At 33.6% G+C, this 13,794-nt stretch overlaps 6 protein-coding genes across 6 annotated transcripts; 4 read left to right on the top strand and 2 right to left on the bottom strand.

The window, feature by feature from the left end:
• The first annotated feature begins 42 nt into the window (after positions 1-42).
• Tsp_11691 (conserved hypothetical protein) lies at positions 43-587 on the top strand. The gene is made up of 2 exons (XM_003372652.1): positions 43-222; positions 261-587. Exons 1-2 carry the CDS (start codon positions 43-45, stop codon positions 585-587), a joined length of 507 nt encoding a protein of 168 aa, XP_003372700.1.
• Positions 588-1,325: 738 nt separating this feature from the next.
• On the bottom strand, positions 1,326-1,922 carry Tsp_11690 (conserved hypothetical protein). Its single transcript, XM_003372651.1, has 3 exons — positions 1,907-1,922; positions 1,520-1,653; positions 1,326-1,484 (listed from the first exon to the last, which is right to left on the bottom strand). Exons 1-3 carry the CDS (start codon positions 1,920-1,922, stop codon positions 1,326-1,328), a joined length of 309 nt encoding a protein of 102 aa, XP_003372699.1.
• Positions 1,923-2,225: 303 nt separating this feature from the next.
• On the top strand, positions 2,226-3,094 carry Tsp_11689 (cardiotoxin-5). Its single transcript, XM_003372650.1, has 3 exons — positions 2,226-2,251; positions 2,343-2,441; positions 2,680-3,094. Exons 1-3 carry the CDS (start codon positions 2,226-2,228, stop codon positions 3,092-3,094), a joined length of 540 nt encoding a protein of 179 aa, XP_003372698.1.
• Positions 3,095-4,699: 1,605 nt separating this feature from the next.
• On the bottom strand, positions 4,700-5,567 carry Tsp_11688 (hypothetical protein). The gene is made up of 4 exons (XM_003372649.1): positions 5,452-5,567; positions 5,247-5,388; positions 4,865-4,959; positions 4,700-4,820 (listed from the first exon to the last, which is right to left on the bottom strand). Exons 1-4 carry the CDS (start codon positions 5,565-5,567, stop codon positions 4,700-4,702), a joined length of 474 nt encoding a protein of 157 aa, XP_003372697.1.
• Positions 5,568-7,714: 2,147 nt separating this feature from the next.
• On the top strand, positions 7,715-8,594 carry Tsp_11687 (conserved hypothetical protein). The gene is made up of 2 exons (XM_003372648.1): positions 7,715-7,965; positions 8,279-8,594. Exons 1-2 carry the CDS (start codon positions 7,715-7,717, stop codon positions 8,592-8,594), a joined length of 567 nt encoding a protein of 188 aa, XP_003372696.1.
• A 1,510-nt stretch (positions 8,595-10,104) lies between these two features.
• On the top strand, positions 10,105-10,650 carry Tsp_11686 (conserved hypothetical protein). The gene is made up of 3 exons (XM_003372647.1): positions 10,105-10,190; positions 10,287-10,346; positions 10,470-10,650. The coding sequence occupies exons 1-3, from the start codon at positions 10,105-10,107 to the stop codon at positions 10,648-10,650; spliced, it is 327 nt and encodes a 108-aa protein (XP_003372695.1).
• The last annotated feature ends 3,144 nt before the right edge of the window (positions 10,651-13,794 follow it).

The following is a 13,794-nucleotide window of genomic DNA, read 5'->3' as shown; positions in this document are numbered from 1 at the left end:
TTCAATGTTTGATTGTTTGCTTGTTTTTTTCTGACTGAACAGATGGACTGGGCAGAAGCGGAAGAGATTTTGGATCGATTGCGTCAGCTGCGAGAAATGAAATTAGCAAATGTTGCTAATGTAGTGGACGCGACCGTGGTCGACGAATTGAAATTAAAGCAAACTGTTGATCAAGAAGCAGCTGTTGATAATTTTGAAAGCAGTAAGTTAATTGAGTTTTCCGTTTGTTTGAATTCTATTATTGTTGCATGCATTTGCAGAGAAAATTGTCAAATCTACTGCACGTAGGAGAAGAAATACAGGAGAGGAAGAAAAATATTCGTCCTATTCAAGGAGGAATGGTCATGGCGAAAAGGGTGAAAAGTCCAAATCTCGTCGAGTGCACCACCGTTCAAGATCTCATCATAGTGGAAGCCGCAGTCGCAGCCGATCAAGACATCGTCGTCGTCATCGATCTCGTCACAGACGTCATCGTCATTGGGATGCTGGATTTCGGGAAAAATTGTCACCGCGTTTTCTTACTGGTTGTTGAAGTCGGCTTCTCATTGGACATTTATGACGTAGTCAGATTGGTTTTTGTTATCTAACTGTTCATTGATTCAAATTTTTCTGTTTTGATTAGCTTTTTTATTTCATGATTGGTCCAAATATTTCCATTTACCATTACGTAACTTTAATATTAGTGACGTAACTTCAGTAGTGTAACTTTTCATTATTTTCAGAGTTTATTATTTTATTAAATTAATTTTCATCAAAATTTACGAATTGTTCTCATTCATGGAAATTTTGCTTTTTTAATATATTACTTGCTGTGAAGCTCATACTTCTCAGTAATCAGTATTTTCAAAAACAATATTTATCATTATTCTGTATTTTACTGTTGTACCATAATGAAGTTGTAACAGATGAGATGGCAACAGCTCAACAAATGCAGCGGAATAAGTAGAATAATAATTTTCATTTTTCACTATTCAACAACACATCAGCAGTAAACGATAGATAGTAACAAAAGGCGAAAAAGGAAAAAAAGCAAACAATAAAGTGTAATGCAAAACAACCAGTAGGAAGGCGGTTCCAGAGTTATGCACATCAATCTTCAAGGAACTGTTCAAAGGAATATCGAATAATTAGCTTGAGTTAAAAGGTATACATCTGAAATTTCATGTTAATAATAAAAAGAAACAAATTTACTTAAATATATAGATTTTGTAAAAAAAATCTTTCTTGTTTCTAATCAGAACATTTTAATCTTTACAAAGTTTCTTTCTTTTTGAAAGTAAGCAAAGCTTTTTATGCTGGCCAATGTGGATAATCAGCAATGATTATTATATGATCGCAGAGCATATGCAAATTGGAGCTGAGATGAGAAGGATAATAGGCACCCGTGATGGAGCAAACTTAAACGGAAAACCAATTTTATTTAGCGTTCTGTTGTTGGGTAGAAAATGCAGCAGATCAGCTAAATCATGAGCGCTGCTTTTGATCTCCAATATTCAACTTTTCTTTATCATTGAAATACAAGTTCAAAGGTTGCAAATGGAAATTGTAAAGGAACGGCAACTAAACCTTTTGATGGATTGTTGGCGTTAGGTACGTTGTTGGAGGTGGGTTGGGGTGTAATACACCCTACTTTAGAAAAACACGTGTAAAAAGCTGGAAGTATGTTCAATTTTTATGATTTTTGTTTTATTTGATAGTACGAAGAATGCTGTACATGGCAAAAATGTATATATATATGGCTAAATATGGCAAAAATATATATATGGCAAAAAATGCAACAAAATTAACGTTAAAAAATCGTCATTTTTTCAGTTTTTTTCTTCGTGTCGACTTAGTTTTGTAAAATTCGTAAAACAAATTACAGACTTGAGTGTAACGTGTTATTCTGCACATTTTGATGCAAAACTCAGGTTTATAGTCATTTTTTTAGTTGCAAAACGACTACGCTATTCTAAACCCTTTCTATAGTTTTAACGTAAACAAATGGAAAAGTGTTGAGCAGGAAATCAATATTCCACATTTTTTGGATTTCAGTGTGTATTATTTATTTATTTTTATGTATTTTGATTAAAATTTCATTATTTGAAAAAATTTTAAGTCTCTTCTAGCTGAAAATCCGACAAAATTGGCTTAATAAATCTGTTGATCTACGTTTATTATAAAACAATTTTCATAATAATTGAACATAATTCAAGCTTTTTACACGTGTCATTGTAAAGTGAGATATGCCACACCCCAAGAATCCAGCAATGTATTTTTCAAATTTACGATGTTCCATAGACCGAACAAAAATATCTGCAGTATTGCATTTCTTTTCAAAACATATCTTATTGTTTCAAAAGAGAGGTCACAAAGCTTCAGACTATAAAAATAAAAATTGACAAACTGCATCGAAAACAAAACCGCCTGGGGTGTGCTACACCCCAACAATTCATCAAAGGGTTAATTTAGAGTAAATTTAAAATATATAAACATTGGAGGTAAATTTAAACAAAAAGCTTCATTGATCAAATTTAAAACAAAAAACGTTTAAAGTACATTAAACTCTAGCTATATATAAGCAGCGATTGACGGGATTTGCAATCAGTTTTGCCTTTTTTGACGAACAGGACGCTCCTCTGACGTCAAGTAAGTGAACAATTTAGAGGGTAAAATTTTGTAATTTTCGTTCTCTTTCAGAATGCTTGATTCTCGAATGTTCAATTGCGAGTTCGTAAAACGGTTTCAGTATGTGATTAGGATGGCAGCAGTGATCCAATGGATCGCGATGGTGGTCGCCATTTTCTACTTAATTTTGCTGTACAGAAAGGCGAAAAATACCGATTGGAGACGTCGTAGGGAAATACGGCAGAATCAAGTATTAAAAGATATCGGCTGTTTCAAATCGGTTCCACTTCGATTTTATTCCAAAGTTCCAAGTGGCGAATATCTCTGTGGCCGTAATGCGCAACAAATGGCGTGTAAGAAGATTGTTGCTGTGAGAAGAGATCCACCGTTGAATAGAATAATGGTGCAAATGAAGCCAGTGATAATTTCCAGAGAGAACTGCAATGTACCACCAAAGGATGTTATGCTGCAAATAATTCATCTCTAACTAGTGTCTGATGATTCTTTAACTCCACCTATTTTTTTGTTATATTCACATTTTAAAGATCATTTATTTCTTTATAGATGTCACATTTAATTTTCTTTTATATATTTAATTCTTTATCGAAATAAATAATAATAATTGTTTGTTTGTGTTTTACTGAAATATTATTATGGGCTATAAATTAAACGTAGAGAAAGAGACAAATGTGCCATGCAAATTCAGCATTATAAACTTGAATTGTTATTTAAATGAACACATTCCAATTGTGCTGCATGGTTGAAGATTGTGTAATCCAATACAACAATTTACCAAACCTTGTAAATATCTCATTTTGGATTTTGTAGTCAGAACAAAATAACATAAGACTTTTATTTTATTGAAATTAAAATATCACCTCCACCACAAAAAATACACTTAGTTTTTAAATGTACATTATATTGATCTTCAATCACCGCCGTATTTACTGAAATTTAGTTTGCTATAGAAATGCGGCAGATAACCTATTTACAATAATCATGCAATTCTTGGAATTTACATATCATAACTATACCGTTATTTTAATTATACAAATATTGGATTGTGAAATGCGATGGTAAATTATGAACGTTGCTATTTGATTGACGCCGATGACAGCAGTGCTTGGAAAAAGCAAAAAAGTCATGACATTATTAAAACATTAAATTCAACAGTAGTTTCAAATAATGAACAAACACAGTTTCTGATGTTCCTATTAGTGTGCTTTACAGAAAGAAGAACAATAAAAAGTTAAAAAAACAGGCAAATGTGTTAAAATATTAAAAGCGATAATAGTAATTATTATTATTTTTATTGCTTTTTTTAGCACACCAAAAATAATATGAACTAAACTATATATATTAGCATCGTTCACTTTCAAATTGTATGCGTGCTAGTCATGCGGATTAGTGCATGTCTTCTGCAGAAGCTATGTGTGTTCGAATCCCATAATAAGACGGGGTATTTCAAAACAGCTTCCACACATGTCAAAGTGTATGAGACTCATTAAAGCTCTAATAATAGTGTGAGCAAAGTGAAATAATAAGCCTCACCGAAGAGAAAAGATGAATTGAAAAGTATCACAGGAGGAAATACTTTTGCCTGTGAGTCGAATGAATAATATTGATTCAAGGGGTGTGTTTTGCTATTAAAATCAGAATAAAATCTCCCTGAATTTTTTGTTGTTATCATCAATAAAAATTAAGCTTCTCAATGTCTCATAGAGTCATTGTCATAGAGACTCATAAAAATTCATAAGTATGAATTCATATACAGAAATCTTTCATTTATTTATTAAATAGCTATTGATAAACAATCTGTTTTATTTGAGGATTAATTGATTATTGCTTTTTATTTTGTATTCTTCTATTATTTTCCAAGTACCGTTTGATTAGTTTTACACAATTGGGATTACAACAGAATTGGAGATTTTCAATATATTTAAATGGAAAGTTCTTCCTAATGTGGCATGTTCCGCAACAATACAAAAAAATAGTTGAACATGTAGTAGACTCGAAGGGCAATCGTACTGCACTTGATTATTGACAATTAAATTCTGCAGCTAACTGTCTTCTTTTACGCCAGATCTGAATTTTACAAATCTCGCTTTGTATCTGATAATTGTGAGTAGATTTTATTAAATATACAATCAAACAACAGGCATATACGAGCAAACTGATACAACGACTTCCCTCTTCCACGAACTAGAACCCACCTAAATAATTGACTATTGCTCTCATATTCAATAATAATAATAACAATATCAATTGTTTATTTTTTGCCGCAAGAAACAACGGCAGCTGTGGTGATAAATCAACACGAACGTTAGCAGAGTGATAGGTTAATGCACGCTTCTAAAAATACCATTCGAAACGTAGGATTTTGCAGGACATTTAAATACAAATTCAATATGTTTATGATATTTATTAAATATTCTTTTAATTAAATACTTTTAAAATTATGTATCACCATGTTTTCAACACACTCAACAGAAATAAAAACGAAAATTTGTGTGCATGTGTAAATAATTTATATACACGCATACATACATACATACATATATGTATATATATATATATATATATATATATATGTATATGAAGACCTGAAACATTTGGTAGAAAACAACGAAAATTAATACTGACTGTATATTTTTCCGATCTATATATCTAAGCAGTGATCTGTGCTTCGCCAACACAGTAGAAATATCCGAATGCCGTGCCGGTGAGATCAGTGCAAGGTAACTATACAACACATCAGCACCTCTCGACGCAGACCAAATTCTGAACAGAAATGAATAGTGGGACGATAAGGAAAAGGATAATATGCCAACAAATAAAAACTACCTTTGCCGTTTCTGTTGATCGCGATGGAGCTCGCCATTTTTTACTTTTGGTCGCAATACAGAAAGGCAAAAATACTTATTAGAGACGTCGTAGTGCAGTTCAGCACCATCAAACATTAAAAGATATCGACTGTTTTAAGGGTATAAGGAAATGAAATTATGGGCTATAAATTAAACGCAGCAAAAGAAACAAATGTGCCATGCAATTTCGGCATTAAAAATTTAAATTGTTATTTAATAGAACAGGATAGTCCGCTTTTGTCCGGTACCGATTTCCCGTATCTCAAATCTGAACTATATTACAATATATATTATGGAAAAAGACAGGCAGTAAAATAATAATGAATAAATATGGGAAAAGTGAATTCCTGCATTTGCAAATAAAATGCGCCACGGCCACCCACTAATCTTTAAATTTAAAAAATATTACAATAATAATGTACTACTTTAAGCCATTCTTTTTATCTATGTTCATAATCATTATTTATCATTATGACTTGTGCGCTTGCGCGTGTAGCATCTCCCTTTGTATATTAACTTATCTTGGTTCTTTGAGATACAGATTAAAATTCATCATTATTTATGCCCATCATTTGAAAAGATTTCAAACCTATGAGACAGAAAATAGCACAAGCTAGTGATGAACACTGAGAAGTAAATTGAAGAAAAATAAAACTGACGATCTTGTTCTTTACAAATTGAATATCTTTATTATCGAATTGCATCATTCTACAAAAAATATAGAAGCAACAAATGAACAGCGTAAATTAGAGATAACTGAACCAAGAGATGTTAAATAAGCATGTTTATCTGAGTCATTCATGGTTTTCATAATTCGACACGTAATGACATTTTACGATGACAGCAAAGCTAGCCTTATTAACTGGTTTAACAATGAAGGAAGCTATGCAACGATTATCATGTACAAGATCAAAATTCATCACGCAGAATTTTTTGAAATTTCACTACACCAACAAACATGTGCTGCAGTTGAATTTCCCCTTAGCTAGCCAAAAGCGTTTTCAGTTCAATGCATGCTGCAGATACGCTACATCTGAAAAAAATTTCACAGAATATTGATACAATGTAATGCCAATGGATACAGCACCAAATACTTTTTGATATATATGCACAAGGCACAAATTCAAACAAGGATATTTGTGGTCTGGAATTTTTACAATACTTCCTACAGACGCTTTCTCAAATGGATTCATTATGTGACCAAGACAGTGAACCCCATGATACTATTTACTCTCAACAATGGGAATGAAAGTTAGGGCGGCAAATGAAAGATCAGTATATGCTTCATGCCTGCCGACGATGATAATTAACAATGATCATATTTTGGAAGAAAATATGCAGTGTTAGAAGAAGATAACGTTCCTACTTATGATGAAGTGAACTTGAGATGAAAAATAATTTTGTTTTTCTTTCAGTTATTTTTGGTAAAAAGTTTTCGAAATCCAACAGATTCTTTTTGATTATCATTTGGTTATCATCGTAATGAGAGAATTGCAACTTGAATATTTAGTCAACAGAGTAGTCGGTTTACTTTTGATATTGAAAAACGAACTTAACCGTTTAGATGCCAATGTTCCCTTTTGAGAACATGATATTTGAGGCCAAATATCTCTGTGAGGAGAAGGTTAACACACCCAATTTTTTTTTGTTGTTTAGATATTGTTGAGTTTTATTTTATAGTTCCATTCTGCTAATCTACACCCACGCTTTCCTGAGATAATGGACCCCAAAATATGCTAATTTTCGACTTTTTTAACCTGTCTCGCTCTCAGTTAGATTTTTATTTAAAAAATTGGTGTCAGCTGCATATAATTAACATGGAATGAAGAAGAAGATGCTGTCTATCAAATAAATATTATTTTATTATTTTATAACTATGTGGCAGCTGACGGGATGGTGGGAAAGTTTGATGTTCCCAAATGGGAACATTGGCGCTTGGCATGAATAAAAATAACGTATTCCACACCAAATCCTCTTTGAGTATAAGTACAGCTCGAGGTTGTTTTTTGGTCACAGCTAACATTAATGGTGAGATCTACATCTCTGTTCTAACAACTGACACATTCATTTGTTCCATCTTTCTCATTATTTGGTTGTTGTTGGAGACAGCTGTATCCAAGTTTCGGTCAACTTTGGCCAAATGATGCAAGGCCTGTTTACAGCTGTCGGCTCAGTTGTCTCAGTTCCCATTTAGGCTACAGCCCTACTGCCATTCTGTAAAGTTGTCGTTATTTGAGTTGGTGATGGCTTCGAGATTTCTCACGTTGGAAAACGCTATAGACTATTTAGAGACCTTACCCCCAGAAGACCAAATCAATGCAGAAGTTTGTCAGTTACCACCCTGTGAAGATGGAAACCTGACTGATGAGGAGCATATTGAGGAAGACGATTTAGATGAAGTGATGCCACTAGATGTCTGTGGTGAGGTAGACGTTACCGTGGATAGCGATCGAATTGTGAATGAAGACGACGTGACGACGAATAAAGGCTACGGGTACAATTCGAAATGCCAGAATACGCAACTGCCCCCTTATGAAGCCGGAAGTAATAATGAAAAAATGCCGAGGATATTTCGAACATGCATGTGATGGAGAAATGTATGTGTGCCGATGGAATGACAACGCTGCAGTAACTATTGCATCCAATTATCATACACATTTTCCGGTTAAAACTGTAAAAAGATATTCGAAAGCTGAGAAGAAACATGTCGATATAACAGAGCCAAACATCATACGGCAGTACAACAAATATATGGGTGGTGTGAATGTGATGGACAAAGTGTTATCTAGTTATCGACCGAAATTCAGATCAAGAAAATGGTGGTGGAATTTATTTTCCTATGCGTTGAATATGGCCATAGTGGCAGCTTGGAAATTGCACATGGAGCTACATACAGCAACCAATGACCGGCTGTCACATTTACAGTTCCGCCGGGAAATCACCAGCCATTTATTGCACGCAAGACCATTCGTAAGAAACCACCCAGGGCCACGGTCACACTTACCAATAAGACTCCGGACTTCGTACGGGCACTACTTCCAATCATGTGCCCAAGGACGATGTGCAGTTTGCCAAAGAAACTGCAGAAATGAATGTGTTCAGTGCAGAAAAAGGCTACACTGAAATTGTTTTCCGTCTTATCATGGCTTAGCATAATTTTATCAATATGTTTCTACTGTAGAAATAACTTTATATTATCTACAATGTGACGTGAAGTATGAAACCTTTAATATTGAATTATTGGTAAAATTGTTAAGCCCAAGTGCCAATGTACATTGTTTCAATCAGAATGAGGTGGCATTAACACAAGTACCTTAGATCCTTCTTATTAAGCCATTTTTTAAATATTATAGCCCTTACGCAAGGGGAACCTAATTCGGCCAGTAAACGGTTAATACAATTTACACAAAATGTATAACCACAAATTTATATTTTAAACAAAAGTCCAGATCTCATTTTTCATTTAAGTAAAACATAAGAATAAAAACAATAATACTGTTGAACAGGAGCGAAAGAAAGATTGGAAAGATTAAATTCTTTTGCAAACGAAAAACATTTTCAAAGAACGCTACAGCCGAAATGAGAAAATATTCGATGCTAACAATCAGCAATCACCACTCCCATCACCTGAATAGCCTTTAGCTAGCCTTCATCAGGACAGTATCTGTCAAACAGAGAAGAACCTTAGGCATAAATCTTATTTAATTGTGAGCTAAGAAGGTAATTTATATGACGAGTGAAAGCAACTGTTAGCTGACATTTCTTTTGAACAATATTTATGAACTCGGGTGGATAAATGTAAAGCACATTGAAAGCGGATAAAAGCGATAAACAACACCAAACAAAAAAGCTGTTAATGCTGCTCCAAATTCACTCTGCAGTAGACATCGCACTCTGTGATGTTGGTATTTGTGCGCCATTTGTGTGTGATTAATAATCTGTCAACATCAACAAAAGGCGTTAGTGCCGCAACGAATATCACAGATTGATCTTAAATTGTGGATAAAATGGGGAATGAAAACCAAATGTTGCAAAAGGTATTTAAAATGAAATTCAAAAGCATCTGACTCGTTTTCGCTTGATTTTGTGTTTGAGTTCAGTGAATTGCGTTCAAGGTTTATTACCGATGGAAGGCAACGATAAAATTTAGTTCGTAACTACCCAAAGGAACCATCAAAAATTAGTGCAGTCGCCCCTTGAAATTCACGGGCTTACAACTCGCAGATTTGACTATACCCGGATTTTTGATGGGGTGACTAATTTTGAAACAATCAGGTTAAATAGAAAATGTAGTTTCTTTTACAGTATTTTGATGACCATTCACATATTGTTTCTTTCAGAAAGACGGTGAACATAAATGCGAAAGCTGAATTTAATTGTTTATCTTCCAATATCAAGCGAAGATCATACAAACAAAATCCGGAAATCGCTACATAATATTTTTAGAATTTACTGTGTATGTATACAGTAGATCTGGAGGTTGAGTATAAGGTTTTCACTCTTGAGATTCTACTCCATAACAGTAATGATAGAAACTTACTCAACTCAGAGGCTAATCAATCGCTTCTCATAAGAAGAATAAACAAAAATGAATTCAAAATAGGCTGCTGTAAATGAGCGGTTGGTTTGCGGAATGACTGTCAAGGGTCTAACAGACCAACAGACTTTTGGTTCTGCGACCGTTCTTCATATATATTGTGCAGCAGCTGCTGAAGGTCAGTGAAATCGAACTATACTTGTCAATCAAAAATATAAGCATAAAATCATAAAATAGTATTTATCAAGTAATAATATAAAAAATAGAATCAAATTTAGTGAACTGATCAAATCAAATGAACTTACAGAAGATGATGATCTTGTGGAGATGACTGCGTCGTCACTGTGAAAAAGTAAATGTGTTGCAGCTGCGTATAATCCCTGTACATTACATTAAACGGATTATTTTTTAAGAACTAGTAATAACTTTACAAAAAGATTATTTATTTTATTTAATCCAAGCTCTACACAATATTTTAGTGATTTGATGGCTGCTACATATATTTTTTTACTTGAATGGCAGCGGTTTCACGTTAATTTTTATCCTTGCTCTCAGCGTCTTGATGGATTTTGTCGTTTTATAACTGATATTTGTAACATTTGTGATTTCAAGGCAGTCCGTAGTGGATCAAGCCATGTTTAGTTTGTGCATAGTTTTTGATTTTGATACCTCATTTCGATGTGTTATTTGGCTAGCTGTGCTTGAACGCTAGCTCATAAAACGCTTCTTTGTCTTCTGATAACTTTGCCTTTGTCCCATCAGTATGAATATGTTGTTGATGTACACGCCAACGATGAGGTGTATCTGTTGGTTTTTCTTTTGTAGCAAAAATCTTTGATTCTTGTATCCTTGCAATCCGCGCGTCCCTTGCCAAGATTATAGTCATTTATGATGTTTGGTCTTTTGTCACACCCTCACTGGTTATCTATTTTGAACTTTGCGTGACATGAAATTATGAGGAAAACAATTTCTCCTTGGAACATAATTGATCATGATTACATTTTTGTTGTGCTCATAAACAGCTAATGTCGAGTAAGGATCACGTCGTGCTGCTTTACGCAAACATGCTAGAACATCACGGCGATGTGCAAACACTGTACGAATAGCTGTAAGATCATGCTAAAAAAGATGTTGCACAGTGGAATATGATGTAAAATAACGGTCCATAAAAACGTTTCTGTTAGAGTTCACAAATGGTTGTGCCAATTGCCCAACATTAGTGCTTGCAAGAACAATTTGACGTTCTTCACGACTTCTGCCAGCACATAACAAATATTTTAGAGCATAACCATTCTCCGCGTCACATATCCAGTTGATCTTTTCTGGTCCAGTTGTCAAATGAACAATACGTATGGTAAAATGCAAAAGTGGCAATCACAATTTCACTACTACTGATTGTCTTTAGAAATAAATAGCTGCATAACGGATATTGTTCACTTATTTCTTAAAACTGCCATACACAACTGACTGTTTTTGTCACATATTCAGATAATAACGGTGACTTCTAGACAAATGTCAAGAAGGTCTAAAACAGACACTCATGAAGCATTTCGTATTTATCTTTGGGGTTCGCCCGCTGTTTCACTACTGAATATTATCTCCTGAAACTTTATCCCAGATTCTATGAAGCACAGGAACATGGACCACATTTGGAAATTATCAATGTGGTAACCTCAGAGCATTTTACTGTCTATTAGCATATGGATTATTTCAATAGAATCATTATAAGAGAAAGTGTTTTGCGTCTGTATGACAGGTGCCCGGAATATGAACAATAAACATGAAACAATCGATTAAAAACGTCACAAATCAAAAGCTTTAGCTGAGGAGAAAGAACATAAAAATTTATCAGAAGTTTTGGAATGGAAAAGGCTAATTATATTTATTTAAATCACTGCATTGTTCCAAACATATGTATGTCATATGTAGACAGGTGCCCGGATTAGGGTTAATTCCAATCATTCATGAAGATGATATTTCGAACATGCATGAAGAAGTACTAAAAGGAAGCAGCACTTTTAATGCTTTTGTGGAAAAAGTTGGACATGGATTTTCAACTGACAGCCAAAACTGTACTAATCTTTTACAATCAAAACTGATTTTAAACGAAGAATCTTCAGACAAATTGATTAATTCTCCATCTGTTTTTGCGGATATGCCGGTACGGACAACATCTGCGTGCTCTTAGAAACTAGATAGAAATATCGATTCTACTTTTGAGAATTTACCGCAAGAGAGGCTTAAGATTTTTTATAGGCATTTCCTACATAGCAACCTAAATTCATAGTGTGCCAACATTTTATGCAAAACTGCCATTAGAAAAAATAATCATTTAATACTAAACGGTTTGGTCCCACTTGGGCTCAATTTTGTTCCCATTCGGTCCCACTTTTCATTTATTGGTCGTTGTCCTCGCTATTTTATTATTGGTCGTTGACCACGCTATCTTATTAGTCCGTAAAGTCTTTGTCGTATTGGTTTTCCTTGTCTAATTGCTCATTGATTCAAATCTTTCCCTTGTGATTAGCTGTAATATTTTTTAATTTCATTGGTTCAAATATTCCATTTAGGATTACGTAACTTTAATAGTAGTGACGTAACATAAAAAATGGAAATATTTATTGTTCCAAGATTTTATTGTCTGTTTGAATTGAAGTTTCGTCATTTATTGAAATTTTGTTTATTTAAATATATTATTTGTGGTGTAGTCTATACTTTTTCATTATCAGTATTTTTGAAAATAATTTTTATCATTATTCTATATTTTATTGTACCAACGTGACGTTATATCAAATGTGATAGTAATCATTCAGAAAAAAAACAATACAAAAAATAAGTTAAATAGTGATTTTTATTTTGCACTAGCCAACAGCACTAACAACAACATTAAAAAACAACAGTGAACGACATTAACAAAGTGGAAACAACGAAAGTGGAAAAAACTAAATAATGCAATACAATGAAATAAAAAACTAATATAAATAAGCGGTGGCGAGGGGCATTTTTATCTTCTTCCTTGTTTCTTCTTTGGTCTATTACCGATTTCCCTCCTGATATATAAATCTGCTCCCATTTTTTGTACATAAATTTGTTGCCTGTTGAAATTTATCAAGATTGGATGTTAACTTCCGGGTGTAATGTCAGAATACTGAATAATCTGTTTGAAAAATCTGGAATGTTGTAGCAACACTTTTAATTTCCGGGTTACAAATGGCACTAATGCTAACGTTACGCGTTAGCTCGCAATTTCACTTAATTTTACGCTTGATTTCTCGCATATGCCTTTGTCAAATATTGTTCGCGTTTCTCGTCACATCACATATGTTGGTAAAGGCGATTTTAATACAAAGAGAAAATGCGCAATTGACAAATTGTTCACAGTTGCAGCTTTCAAGCTAAACCAAGGAGTGACAACTACTAAATTGTTAGCATCTGATTAATTTCTTGATTTTACTGGGAGTGTTCTATTTAAATCTTTCTTGTTTACAATCTAAGAATTTTACTTTAATATTTACAAAGTTTCCTTCATTACGAAACAAACATCCATATATATTTTTTATACATGTTGAAGAGGTTTGCTGTTTGTATGAAAAATCCTGATTGACGTTCATACATTTCATATAAAATACAGTCGAACTTGGTTAGTGCATACGATTTTGGCCGAAAACATTCCCTGTAGTTAATTAAACGGTAAATAATGGATTAGTGCATAGTAATTCTTGCCAAATTCCATGCTTCACTCATAGCAGTCAAATGTAAAATTGAATGCACATCAACAGATCAGCT

The sequence above is a fragment of the Trichinella spiralis genome (genome assembly GCF_000181795.1).
Source record: "Trichinella spiralis strain ISS 195 chromosome Unknown Scfld8, whole genome shotgun sequence".
NCBI lineage: Eukaryota > Metazoa > Nematoda > Enoplea > Trichinellida > Trichinellidae > Trichinella > Trichinella spiralis.
The sequence above is the reverse complement of the archived record's forward strand: the minus strand, read 5'-3'. Positions and strand labels throughout refer to the sequence as shown.

What these genes read in the sequence shown, in the direction of transcription:
- Tsp_11691 (XM_003372652.1), top strand. Translation starts at nt 43, where the DNA reads ATGGACTGGGCAGAAGCGGAAGAGATTTTGGATCGATTGCGTCAGCTG. An exon ending in GTAAGTTAATTGAGTTTTCC is followed by an intron (nt 223 to 260) that starts GTTTGTTTGAAT and finishes ATGCATTTGCAG; the next exon opens with AGAAAATTGTCAAATCTACT.
- Tsp_11690 (XM_003372651.1), bottom strand. An exon ending in CATTTGCAACCTTTGAACTT is followed by an intron (nt 1,485 to 1,519) that starts GTATTTCAATGA and finishes TGAATATTGGAG; the next exon opens with ATCAAAAGCAGCGCTCATGA.
- Tsp_11689 (XM_003372650.1), top strand. Translation starts at nt 2,226, where the DNA reads ATGCCACACCCCAAGAATCCAGCAAT. An exon ending in CACCCCAAGAATCCAGCAAT is followed by an intron (nt 2,252 to 2,342) that starts GTATTTTTCAAA and finishes TTGTTTCAAAAG; the next exon opens with AGAGGTCACAAAGCTTCAGA. An exon ending in CCCCAACAATTCATCAAAGG is followed by an intron (nt 2,442 to 2,679) that starts GTTAATTTAGAG and finishes GTTCTCTTTCAG; the next exon opens with AATGCTTGATTCTCGAATGT.
- Tsp_11688 (XM_003372649.1), bottom strand. Translation starts at nt 5,567, where the DNA reads ATGTTTGATGGTGCTGAACTGCACTACGACGTCTCTAATAAGTATTTT. An exon ending in GATCAACAGAAACGGCAAAG is followed by an intron (nt 5,389 to 5,451) that starts GTAGTTTTTATT and finishes ATTTCTGTTCAG; the next exon opens with AATTTGGTCTGCGTCGAGAG. An exon ending in AAAAATAAACAATTGATATT is followed by an intron (nt 4,821 to 4,864) that starts GTTATTATTATT and finishes TCAATTATTTAG; the next exon opens with GTGGGTTCTAGTTCGTGGAA.
- Tsp_11687 (XM_003372648.1), top strand. Translation starts at nt 7,715, where the DNA reads ATGGCTTCGAGATTTCTCACGTTGGAAAACGCTATAGACTATTTAGAG. An exon ending in ACGACGAATAAAGGCTACGG is followed by an intron (nt 7,966 to 8,278) that starts GTACAATTCGAA and finishes ACCGAAATTCAG; the next exon opens with ATCAAGAAAATGGTGGTGGA.
- Tsp_11686 (XM_003372647.1), top strand. Translation starts at nt 10,105, where the DNA reads ATGACTGTCAAGGGTCTAACAGACCAACAGACTTTTGGTTCTGCGACC. An exon ending in GCAGCAGCTGCTGAAGGTCA is followed by an intron (nt 10,191 to 10,286) that starts GTGAAATCGAAC and finishes AATCAAATTTAG; the next exon opens with TGAACTGATCAAATCAAATG. An exon ending in CTTGTGGAGATGACTGCGTC is followed by an intron (nt 10,347 to 10,469) that starts GTCACTGTGAAA and finishes ATTTAATCCAAG; the next exon opens with CTCTACACAATATTTTAGTG.